We start from the raw sequence: 13,020 nt of genomic DNA on the forward strand, positions 1-13,020 counted from the left end.
TGGAACATTTGTAAAATACCTGGAAAATAATCATAACACCATAACAAGGTGGTCAGAGAAATGTTAGGTTAGTATATTTATTTGCATTGAGACAAAAAGTTCAAATTGCAGTTATGTTATGAAAAAGTCCCCCCTCCCTCAAAGAATAGTGCAATGCTACTAATGACATAAGAAACTCAATTAACTGTGAAGCAATATGATGACGCAAGGACGCTCAAATTCGGACCCTAATTAGGAATCTTCATAGTTGACTTTAAAAATGATGCCCCTCCCTGTCTTTATCAACCACAGCTGAATCAAACCGGTCTGAAACAACAGTCTGAAACAACAGTCTGAAACTTTCACTCCACCGTTTCAAACATAGATATAGGCGAGAATAGAATAAACAAACCTATTTGCATGTGAAGTGTCTATCGTTGCGTATTTCCATCAAGAATTCTAGCAAATGTTGGATGAAAGTATGAAAGAGAACCAAAGTCACTCCATCTGAATACCGACAGCTCTTGGAGCGCGCGGTGTGTTGAGCTGCTCTGTGTTCGCTGTGACGTTAGTTTCCTCCTGGCAGCCAGCAAGTCACTACCGGAGCCGAGCCGCTTGAAAGATGCACAAGTAACCAAGTCGAGAAAGACAGACAGAGGAACACTCCCATTACCGGGCACGTTAGCTGTAAGAACTGAATATTTTCCTCTGTCAGAGCGGAAGAGTAGAATAGATTTTTACCCCGGAGCTGGGGGTTACGTTGCGATACTCTCCCGCAATGGAAAGACTTTTAACTTGTCTCATTGCTGCGGGAAGCTTATTCCTTACAGTTCGAGGAGAAGTATTCAAAGGTAAGGCTCGTCATTTATTGTGTAGTGTATTTAGTTTCTTGTGCAAAGACCTATTGATTTGAAGTAGCCTGATCTAGTAGGTTATAACGGCTGCGTCGCGCTCTCTGCAGAACAACGCATTCCGAAGTTGTCTGGAGGGCAGACCTGTGTCTGTAGCAAGCTACTACTACATCCAAGTTTTCTGCCCAGAGCCCGTGTATGTTACTTAGACTACAATTTCATTGTTTGCCAGAGAAATGAGCTTATGACGAGTTTGTATATGGTTGTTTTAATGTCCCCTTGTCCATCAGTAAATATAATTCAAGTAGTTCTAACAGACCAACGTGCCCCAGACCAGCTCATTCGAAACTTTTATAATGTAGTCAGCACTGTGGTACGCTATTTGACCAAATACAGTGTAGCAGATTGTCGAGATTCTCTTCCATTTTGGATTGTGGCTGTAGAATACTTTGGCAAAATTGCAATTATTTCTGTCATCCATAACCACTATAGTTGTTGAAGAGTTTAATAGCTGTTAGGTTGACAGCCTATTTGGAGAGGGAAATGTTCTGTGCGCTACTTTGTATTTTTATTCTGATGCGGTCAATTTCACGTCCGTTTCAAGTTGGGTGACTGTCAGACTGACACCGACTTGTCTGAAAAGTTATGAAATCTTTGAAGACCTTATCAAAGCAAACCGTAACTTTTTATATATGCTAAACTATTTTAAGTAATCGAAGTCTAATAACCTAACTTCCTATTCCTGCTTCTTGAAATAGACTACACTACCTATATTATTGTAGTGTCATTGCGTATTGGCAACATGTCACAGTGAAGGGCAGTTGTGGAGAACCATATCTCATGGATTGTTATACAGAAGATTTGGTATGATCTAAATTGATTGTGTTTTACTGGATGAGAGCTGCATTTCACATCTCAACTGTGGCTCATCTGAACTTCATTGGAAGCACGTAACTATGTATTTTATTAACCGCCTACCCCGTCCAAACTCGGGCCAATTGTGCACCGCCCTATGGGATTCCCAATCATGGCCAGGTGTGATACAGCCTGGATTCGAACCAGGGACTGTAGTGTCACCTACATAAAATGCCTTCGACCGCTGAGGATCATAAATGATACATTAGGCCAACAAATACATCTGTTTTCCTTCAGTCATGCTACAACTGTGCATTATTTTCTTAAAGTAGATGTAATAATGATACTCAATGGCACACAGGGCCGGACTACTGCTTTGGGGCCCTTGGGGTACCGACCCAAGAGTGAGTGTGTATATATATATATATTTATGACAGCAGCATTTCAACATATTTTGTGATAATCTTGTGCTTTTAAAGTACATTTCTTGCAATTCTACACTTTTTGCCATGGGTGAAAGAGAAAAATGTGGTGTTTTTATAGCTAATTTCCTGCAATTCTAGATATGCTATCTGGGGCGGCCTCCCAACTCCGCCCCATAAAACAAACAAACTATTATTTGGTTAGAAGTCACCTGGCGGTTATGGGCTCTGGGGCCCTGCACATGCCTGTTAGGTATTCTGGACCTGATCCCACATGTTAAGCATTGGTGGATTGTTTTTAGTTTTACATGGGAGGATGATGATGGTTGTTTAGTTCAATGTAATGAAAAGTGCTTTCTGTATTTGTCTGAAGAATGACATTTTAGCAAATGCATTGGTTGGTGCATTTTGCTTTCTTAGTCAAACATCTCTGAATGTGTTTAGCTGATTTTCCCCTAATGTGTTAGGCAAAATAACTGGCCTATTTACGCAAGTCTTTTTATAAAGTCTGTTTTAAACAACTTTATATGGGGCTATATAAAGTTGTGTTGAATTTTTAAAGTAGACTAAATAAAATCTTGAATAGGTGCAATTGAAGTAAGTTCTCACTTACATTTGTATTCTAAATGAATGAGCCAGACACACGTCTATTATTGTAATTGTTTCCATCTACTTGTGCAAAAATGACATAATTTCATGTAATAAAAATGCACTGTTTGGCAGTATACCCATGCTATTTATCTACGTCAGTAACCAATGTGTTTTTTTCAGTTCTGCATGTAAGTAGCCTTCCTACTAGATTCTTGAATAAATGTGGGACTGCGAAACTGTCCCTGTCTCTGCCTCTCAATGCCTTTACGTGTAATGCCTGATGGTGGCAGCATCGTACATACAGAACCCTCCACACAAGGGATCTCTTGAGGCTCAGGATTTGGTCCGCAACCTTATCCAAATAACTTTTTCCTCCGCCACCAATATTAAAAAGCACAAACAGGCAAATATTTGCTAAAAAAAATATTTATAATAGAATGTAAATAATTATTTTGTTTACTTGCCAATCAGGGAGTAACAAAGCAGTGATGGAATTACACATGCAAATTAAGAGCCTTTTTATTTAATGTAAAAATGATTGCTAACAAACTAATTAAAAAGTGGCTGCAGTTGTTTTCCCAAAACGTTCAGTAGTTACAATCACATTGCCTGCATGCGTTCCTGATCCTTGGTGGCAACCATGCAAGGAGAGATTCATTTAAGGCAGTTGCATTGCAATTCCCTGCTTGCATCACTCAAGTTAGTTGTCTATGAGAAGTTAGACATAGGCTACCACACTTCGCTTTTGTAGAAGCCCATAGACATGCACTGAATGATACACGGTAGATCAGGCTACAGTACATGTCAGTCAAGGCAAACATATCATCAAAATGAGTATCTTGAAGAAGTGAAGGTGAATGGTTATTCTCTTACTTTGCTGTAAGTAGGGCTAAATTGTTAAGAGATGAACATGATTGTTTGTAGCCTTTGCTCAGCTGAGCTTTGTGTTTGGACACCGCACAGGGCCTGGCTGGAGTGACCCTAATGCATTCTGGATTGCATTATTGTGTCTTGTGTGACCATTTTACCCAGGATATCCTCTGGCTGTCCCAGATGGATGGATATCTCCCTGCACTGTTTCTTCCGTCCATTCACTGCTATAAATATATCTATTTTTTTATGTGCCGAGCTGCAGACCTTTTGTATACGCTGCATAATGCTCATGGTTCTTCTTCCTTGGACCTGGACCTGGACACACAGCCTTTCTGTGGACTGTTGCTGTCTCTCGCCTCTTTTCAACTATCCACTCTAAAATGATTTGTCTTTAAGACAGACTCCCATCACACGAGGTATAACCAGTCAAATAGCTCTCTATATATAAACTGTAGTAGAGTTAGTGGTTGTTCACATACAGCCCAGACAGATGGAGCTCTGCTGGGCTATCTGCACCAGTGGAGAATGAAATTAAAATCTCCACAGCCATCCCAAGATGGAATAGTTGCCCTCATAATGATAATAACACACCGTAAGTAATTAACTGTTATTATTCATGTCCACTATTGTGTTTCTGTCATACATACCCAGCTCTTCTGACACAAAGAAAGTCTTCCATGAAATTGCAAAAATGACCCCCCCCCCTCCCCCCTCCTCACTGCAGAAAACCGAACAGGTTCAGGCAGTGCTTTCTCGTTTAACTTGGTTCTTCCATTTTGTGCCTAATGAACACTACCATAGCAGAAGTGAGGTGTCTTTATGCTCAGGCCACGGAGGGCAAGGGGCCGGCCAGTGTTTTGGTTTGAAGTAATTGTGTATAGACAGTATAATTACCCATTAGATGTGACTCTGAAAGAGATGCTGAGCAAACAGGACCCTCTTTAATTAAACTCGGCCCTTCTGGAGTGTGGGGGTACAGCCGGACACACAGGGAAATGGGCAGGAAAACTCATGAATCAGCCAGCATGCCTATACAGTGAGGGCAATAGAGGCCAGGTGGTCCAGTCAGCGATTTGCACTGCATACCCGTCAGGTTTAATGAACTGCTGATATTAAAAGAAGCTCTCGCATGATTTACGTATTCATAATTCCTGATGGATAATGGGGTGTACTGAATTTCGCTAGAGGCCTTTGTAGGTGCGTGTGTCAGTCTAGGCACTCAGGAAAACAGCTAATTAATTCACCAAGGACCACCCCTGCCCCACTTCCAAGCCATCAGCATAGGGCCGCTACTGTTACTAGGATGTTGTTACTTGGGGATAGGCTGTTTCTTTTGTTCCTGCTTCCTTGCATGTTGTTTTTCTGGAAGAGGAACCAGGTTACAGGAAGGGGGGGCAGGTGAGTAGCCCACACTGCTGCAGATCCTCCCTCCTCCTCTCCCAGTCTCTCTGCCTTGGATATATGAGTATGACCGCAGGCAAATCTCTCCATTACTGTCATCCTGCATCTGTGGCACTGTGGAGTCGTCATTACGGGTCATTAACAGTTTGGGGCTACGGTGTTCTTCTCAGGCATGAGAGGAGTTAATTTTCCTCTGATCTAATTGTGACTAAAAGTCATTGTCATTCCTAAAGGAAGTTTGAGAAATGCAGCCCCCGCCCCCCTTGACCCTACCCACCCAGAGGTTTTCTAAAGGAAATGGGGCCCACCTCTGCTTTAGCGTGGCCTAAACATCAGGGAATGTTTCAGTGTAGGTTATCAGCCTAGTATGTCTACTGCTGTGAAACCCTTGGATCCCCCTGAACCTTCCCATGAAGCCATTTTATTTCTCAGCTGTGTTTGTTTCCAAACCGTGATGCCCATGCTAATCCTTGTCATTTATTTCTGTCTCTGCTAAATGTGGAAGGCCTATATATTTGCATGGACCATGTAGTGCCAAATATATATATATATATATATATATATTTTATGACTTTATAATTATTTCCCTCACTTTTCGCTCACGCCGCTGTTATTTATTGTAAAGCAAGCAGAAGGGCCGTTTTTGAATGAATGTTTATTAGTCATTTTAATTGGATGTTGAAAGGGGCAACATTGCGTACGGGCTGGTCTTTAGCTCTGCGGCGTGATTAACTGTTTGGCTGTTGATTTAAATGTATGGCTTTCTGAAGTGTGAAGTCCACCCTATTAGTGATAGTTTGTTACATTCATCATCCCCTCTGTCCAGGGTTCTCTCCATGTCAGAAAGGCTTAATCAGGCATCTTGACAACAGTAAAGAGACACCGATTTAGTGAGACTGATGGAAAATTACAAAATGGAACAAAATAGCCAAGCTGTGTGTGGCCTTCATGGTTTACCCCAGATATTCATCTCGCAGTATTGGTTTTCTGAACATTTTTCTGAAAATATCACATTTCTGCTCCATGTTGCCTTTATTTGAGAATCTTAGTGCCTTCTGCCACAGCGCAGCCTCCTTGACGTGTTCCACCTCTTTGTCCTGGTGTCAAACACAAATCATATGACTTTAATATTTCCCAGCCTGGTCTCGAGGCCTTCTTAAGCCAATTTATGTTTAGCCAGTTTTGGGATGAGTGCCATGACCCTGACCAGGGTAAGACTGGCTCAAGGAGGAACATTTTAATGGTATTAATTGTCCCGTCAGTGTGTGGTCTCATTGAAACTGTCATCTCTCTGGGGCCCACTGGAAACACCGACAGGGGTGGGAAGCAGTGAAACCAAAAACAGGCAAATCAAATGTATTTATATAGCCCTTCTTACATCAGCTGATATCTCAAAGTGCTGTACAGAAACCCAGCTTATAACCCCAAACAGCAAGCAATGCAGGTGTAGAAGCACGGTGGCTAGGAAAAACTCCCTAGAAAGGCCAAAACCTAGGAAGAAACCTAGAGAGGAACCAGGCTATGAGGGGTGGCCAGTCCTCTTCTGGCTGTGCCGGGTGGAGATTATAACAGCACATGGCCAAGATGTTCATAAATGACCAGCATGGTCAAATAATAATAATCATAGTAGTTGTCGAGGGTGCAACAAGTCAGTAACACAAGAGTAAGTGTCAGTTGGCTTTTTCATAGCCGATCTTTGAGAGTATCTCTACCGCTCCTGCTGTCTCTAGAGAGTTGAAAACAGCAGGTCTGGGACAGGTAGCACGTCCGGTGAACAGGTCAGGGTTCCATAGCCGCAGGCAGAACAGTTGGAACTGGAGCAGCAGCAGCAGCACGGCCAGGTGGACTGGGGACAGCAAGGAGTCATCAAGCCAGGTAGTCTTGAGGCATGGTCCTAGGGCTCAGGTCCTCCGAGAGAGAGAGAGAGAAAGAAAGAAAGAAAAAGAGAAAGAGAGAATTAGAGAGAGCATATTTAAATTCACACAGGACAGCGGAAAAGACAAGAGAAATACTCCAGATGTGACAGACTGACACTGGCCCCCGACACAAACTACTGCAGCATAAATACTTGAGGCTGAGACAGGAGGGGTCAGCTCTAGTTGAAGCTCTGTCGACGTGGTGTTAAAATCTGTTGGATCTTTACATGAGGTTTTAGGTCTTAGTGTGAAAAACTGTCAAGGCAAATGGTGGCTTCTTTAAAGAATCTCAAATATTAAATATATTTAGATTTAACACTTATTTATTTTTTATTTTTTTGGGGGGGGGTTATAGATGATTCCAAATGTGTTATTTCCTAGTTTTGATATCTTCACTATTATTCTACAATGTTGAAAATAGTAAAATTAAAGAAAAACCCTTGAATGAGTAGGTGTGTCCAAACTTTTGACTGTGTGTATGACTTAAAGAAGAAACAGCTCCTAGGAGAAGCAGTCAAAGCTCTGCTACTACTTACGACTTGTTTTAAGGCTCATCTTAAAGACACACTAAACCACTGTCGGGGCCAGCATGTCTTCAAGTAGTCAGAGAACTTCTACAAATAATATTTAGAAGGAGCTTAACTGTAGCACGATAGGGATGAGACGTTTTGAGAACAAACGCCACAAGGGAATCATTGAGGTAAGAGTGTCCAAGTACATTCAGCAAAATCTTAGATGGATTAATCCATAATGAGGGTCATCGGCCCACTGTATTAAATAACGTTGTCGCACACAAATTGTCCTAATCCCATGGCCAGCCGGGCCTGTCTCAACACATGATGGACTGATATTAAATCCAGGCCAGCACAATACAATAAGACACTGGATACGGTTTAAGAATACACCCGGCAATCAGACGACATCTCTCCACAGGTCAGAGGAATTAATGTGTCTCCTAAATTATAATCTCAGTGGTGGGCACTAAAAAAACCCTCCTCAGTCGTAGCCTCCTCACCAAAGGATTCTAATGAAGTAGCATTGTGTTTTAAGATGCAGATTTAACATTTACTGGAATACACTGAAATATGCACAATGCATACTCTCCTGACTCCTAGTTGAGTGGTTTCCACACAGTGCAGGAAGCAGTAGGAATGCTTCTGGAAATTCTCACAACTCCTCAAATATGTGTTCAAAGGGGAGGCATGTAAATATTTAGATGTATTGTAATTCCATCTTTATCATAATTATCTTTAATAGCTGTCCTCTGAGCTTGTTCACAAGTGCTGCCTTGCTTTACTATAATGTCTGTGTGAGTTAAACTGAGGGAGATGAAACAGAAAGCCATTAAAACATCACAGGCATTAATGGGGAGAAGTGCTGAGGGATTTGGATATGTGAACAGCATATGCTGCCCGAAGGGGACAGACACTCTCTTTACCCCCAGGGAAAGGTACTTAACCTATATTGCAACTGTAAATATTCATAAGTGGGTAGTACGTTAAATGTGGAGTTAGACTCAATACATACCTAATGCCAACTCTAAGGAAATGGAGTATGAAATTAAGTGGCTGTAAAGTGACATCGATCTTGTGACTGCGGATTTAGGCCCATCTCCCCGCATGTATTTCCGAGTGGTTGAGACTTGGTGTTGGCATCGGTGTTGTCATTTCAGGGCGTGTTTATGAGCGTGGCAAATTTGTGGGTCACTGTCTGTCCTGCTTCTGTCCTCCCCGGCCAGATGTAAGTATTTCTGAATGTTAAGAAGTGGTTACGGGGGGGGGGGGGCAGCAGAGTTCGACGAGCCCCAAGTGGGTTGTGCGATGTTAAGTGGGGTTAACAGAACGCTTAAAGTTAGAGCTGTGTGACCCTTATAAGGGCTAGACCTAGTTATGAAGTTGGGCAAAACCTAAGCTGGCCAGGCCTTTCTTTTTAAAGAGATTACTTTTCCATTTGCAACAGAAAATACATGTGAGACTATAACATCATGTTGATGGATACTCTATGAATACTTAATCTTCCTGAAAAGTGTTTTCCTTGTTTTTTAGACTTATCTTACTAAATCAAGATCGTAGCAGTGATATCGACGCAGCAGCTTCATAGTATGTTTAGAACAGACTTCAGCACGGAAATGCTTTTCCAAATCTCCAGCAAACCATTTATCAACTTAATCTCCATATGGATTCCAGACGTACACCCTAGAGGAAACCATATCATGATGAATAGGGGACTTAGAGTGGGATACATACAATACTGTAGTGGCAGCACTGCTAGATTCTGGACAGCTTGGCTCCTGTGGGGAAGTGGAAGGGTTTTGTTTGGCTACTGCAACTTTCTGGATTTTCCCTCCTTAAACCCAACAAATTGATGACAAACTAGTCCTAATGGAGGATAAGTCTTCCATCTGATTTCCCACAGTAGTATCCATGGTATCCAACCCAGCATCGCCACCGGTTCATTACCTCGCTGGTGGCTCCATGAGGTTCACTGAGAAAGCTTGAAATTAGCCCCCCGAAAAAGGACACACAAGGCAAATATCAAATGACCAAAATCCAATTGAATCCAAATCGGCAATAGTTACCGCTTGGTTTTCAGATCAGTCTAAAAACACACTGTGTGGCAAACAACTTGTTTTGTTTTCTTCATCCTCAAGTTTTGCTTTTCTAATGCCCTAATCCTCCTACTAAACAGCAAAAGAAAGCGACTATTGCCGTCCAGAATTTTTTTGTTGTTGTGAGTTTTTCTCAGTATTGCACAAAAGGTCTATCAGAACGGATTGATGCTCTCTGGTGATTCACTAAGATGGATGACTGTTCATATGGTAGGTTGACCCTTCTTGCTGCCAAGCTGGGATATTGGAGCCTGACTGGCTTGCTGGCACGGTAGCACAGTCTTATAGACATACAGGGGGGCGGCTGGGTCTTATAGAGACTGCTTCAAGCCAGGCTGAGAAAGAGCTTTGCATTACAGTGGGCTGGAAGATTGGCAGATGGGAAGGCAGGCAAGGCGATACAGTCAGCGAGGGAAATAGGGTAGGAGGCAGGGAAGCAGAGAGACGATCACTCAGGCAGGCAGGGCTGGTGGCAGGAAGCGGAGCCACTGAGCCCCAGGCCTGTCCAGGGGCACTGCATTAACAGGCCTGTCCAGGTGTACTACAGTAACGAGGGCGCCTCCAGCTCAGCACTGCCAGACCTGCTACTACAGTCATCACATCAGTGCACCCCTCACTGCTCCTTCAGGACTAACCCCCTCACACCCAGCCCTGTCAAATCTGCCACACATCACCTCATCTGGGGTGAGCTCTACTGCCAGGAGCCCCTTTCATGGATGTCTTGGAAGAGATATGGCACTATGCTTTCACAGGTGTCGTGTCACCGTTCAGTGTATTTCTCATGGGGGGGAGGGGGGGTTGTTGGCCTAGTAGTCTGTTGAATCGCAACCTGGCGCGTCAACAGTAAAAGCTGTTCAGAGCCAGCCAGCACAGAGTGCTGCATTAACAGCATTCTGTATCAGAGGCAATTAAGTTTAGTCTCCATTCCAGGGAGTGTTTCACTGACTTGGTAATATAGTGTAGAGACAGTGTAGAAACCCCCCACCCCCCTCCTTGTTTCTACACTGTGCCCCCCCCGAAGTGTTGACACCACAGCCTCCAAAGAGAACCCAGCAGGCAGTAAACTCTCTCCTCCTCACCTGATGCACATCTAAACCCAGACAGCTCCCAACATTTCAAGATGGGGCATCAGTGGGGTAGACTGAGGATTTGTTGTTGCTAGCTTCCGCTAACTCGACTTAAACTAACTAAAACCACTGCAAACTAATAAGCCCTCTCCTCTTTCCCCCACCACCCCTCTATAACCATTTTACAGAGCTAGGTGTGCAGCAATCCAGAGGGGATTGGGCATATTCCTTTAGCATGGGAGAATATTGTGTTGAGATGCAGCAAGGCAAATAATTAAGGCATGTGTTTACCTATAATTCCCCTCTCCCAGGGGGATAATGAAGGCATGTGTTTACCTATAATTCCCCTCTCCCAGGGGGATAATGAAGGCATGTGTTTACCTCCCCTCACCCAGGGGGATAATGAAGGCATGTGTTTACCTCCCCTCACCCAGGGGGATAATGAAGGCATGTGTTTACCTCCCCTCACCCAGGGTTGGATAATGATGGCATGTTTTTACCTCCCCTCACCCAGGAAGATAATGAAGGCATGTGATTACCTCCCCTCACCCAGGAAGATAATGAAGTCATGTGTTTAGCTATAATTCCCCTCACCCAGGGAGATGGATTAGTGCAACCAGAGCATTTTGTTGTCAGATTTCTTAAGTTGCTTTCAAGCATGAACGGATGAAAGCAAGAACGGTCTTTCACGCCTAATAGGGCAGAGACCGAGACACGGAGTCACCAGAGGGGCAACATTAGATGGTACGTACTGTAGGAAGTCCTGGACTTTAGTTGCCAGAGAGGCAACATTAGATGGTCCATACTATAGGAAGTCCTGGGCTCTGCCGAGCATTGCACATGTAGGTACACAGGCATGAATTAACAGACACACGCAGACAAATATAGATGCACTGCATACATACCTCAACGTGCACACGCCTGAACATGTATGCCCAACCACACACTTACACTGCGACATGGTCTGCTCTGCTCAATACATTATTCAGGACTTCTAAAGACCTGGCTGACGGAATGTGACAAGCATTTCAAGCACCCTCTGTTCTAACCCACCTCCCCCTTTCACCAGGAAACAGCAGTAGAACATTCCAGCCCGGTCTTCTCTTTCCCCCGGGACCATTTACTTCCTCATTACTCTGTGCACCCCTCCTTCCTTCCCTGACTGCTCCAGGCCCTCTACCTCTTTCCCTTCCTCCCTCTACCTCCTTCCCTTCCTCCCTCCTCCAGGCCCTCTACCTTAAGAGGAGTTGTGTGTGTGTGGAGGTCTCTCTCTCCCCTCTTTCCCTCCTTGCCGCGGCTCCTGTTAAAGCTCTTAGCGAGGTGCAAAGGCCTAGACATTGATAGGCTCAGGCATCAGGCTCTCTCTGTCTCGCTCGCTCTTGTTCTCTCTCGTTCTTGTTCTCTCTCTTCTCTATCCTGGATTTCCAGGCCATGTGTCTCTCTCTCCCCACCTGGCTATTTCTCTGTTCTCTAGTAAAGGAAGGGAGAAATGTAAATCCTTTTTCTTCTCCTGTTCACATTAATTTCACTCATCTTAATCCTGCTCTTAAGCTCCTGGGTAGTGGAGAAAAGCCCTCTCCCTTTCACCTGACCATCATAAGACCTTAGAACACGTCGCTCCCCCATCCCTCCCTCCTTACAGGGAGACTGGGCTGTTTTCCTACAGACTTCAGGCTTGGTGTGAGTTCATAGTGGCATTAGATATTATTTGGGTTTGTTTGGATTTAACTAGGCAAGTCAGTTAAGAACAAATTCTAATTTACAATGACGGCCTACCCCGGACAACGCTGGACTAATTGTGCGCTGCCCTATGGGACTCTGAATCACGCCCCGGTTGTGATACAGCCTGGATTCAAACCAGGGTCTGTAGTGACGCCTCAAGCACTGAGATGCAGTGCCTTAGACCACTGCGCCACTCAGGAGCCCACTTAGAGCTCTGGATGTTTCTTGATGTCTCACTTTTCCAGTGTAAACATAATCTTCCCTCTGTTCTGACACTGTGGAAGAATGTTGAGCATGAAGCAACTCAATCCTAGAAAAACCACCTTAGATCATCTGAATGGTTATATAATCAATGTTTATGGTGGTACACAGACATTCTATATGCTTTTAGAAGCGTGTTTTGTATATAGTTAGACAGTTGGCAATAAGAAGCCACATTATCCCTGCAAAGGTCTCCTGAAATAACTCTCAGTGCAATCACTTTGGATAGTTTCCTCCATGTAGTGTACTAGCCAGGCAGTTCAACAGTCCTCCCACTCCGCTGTCCTCTGCTGTGATTTAGATCATGCTGTCCCAGCCACGGATAGCTGTACTATTATATACCTCACTGACTGTAGCGTTAAAACAGATGTGTGAGTCGTCGGAGGTTATGCTCACATCTTTAATGAATCTGTGTGACGGCTAATTGTTGCCAGGGGGCCGTCGGGTTCCTTCGGAGAGGCTGGCACCATGCCA

General features: G+C 43.9%; 1 protein-coding gene across 5 annotated transcripts in view; it reads left to right on the forward strand.

Annotated features, from left to right (window-relative positions):
* The first annotated feature begins 214 nt into the window (after positions 1–214).
* The window catches only part of LOC115150117 (receptor-type tyrosine-protein phosphatase mu), a 303,522-nt gene continuing 290,716 nt past the window's right edge, over positions 215–13,020 (forward strand). For 2 of the 5 annotated variants that reach the window (XM_029693079.1, XM_029693094.1), the window contains exon 1: positions 217–830. In XM_029693079.1, the coding sequence (XP_029548939.1) occupies positions 758–830 (73 nt within the window). In that variant the 5' untranslated portion in view covers positions 217–757. Of the gene's footprint in view, positions 831–13,020 lie in introns of all 5 variants that reach the window. The other 3 variants (XM_029693071.1, XM_029693087.1, XM_029693103.1) reach the window with 3 other exon arrangements.

The sequence above is a fragment of the Salmo trutta genome, chromosome 2 (genome assembly GCF_901001165.1).
Source record: "Salmo trutta chromosome 2, fSalTru1.1, whole genome shotgun sequence".
NCBI classification, from domain to species: domain Eukaryota; kingdom Metazoa; phylum Chordata; class Actinopteri; order Salmoniformes; family Salmonidae; genus Salmo; species Salmo trutta.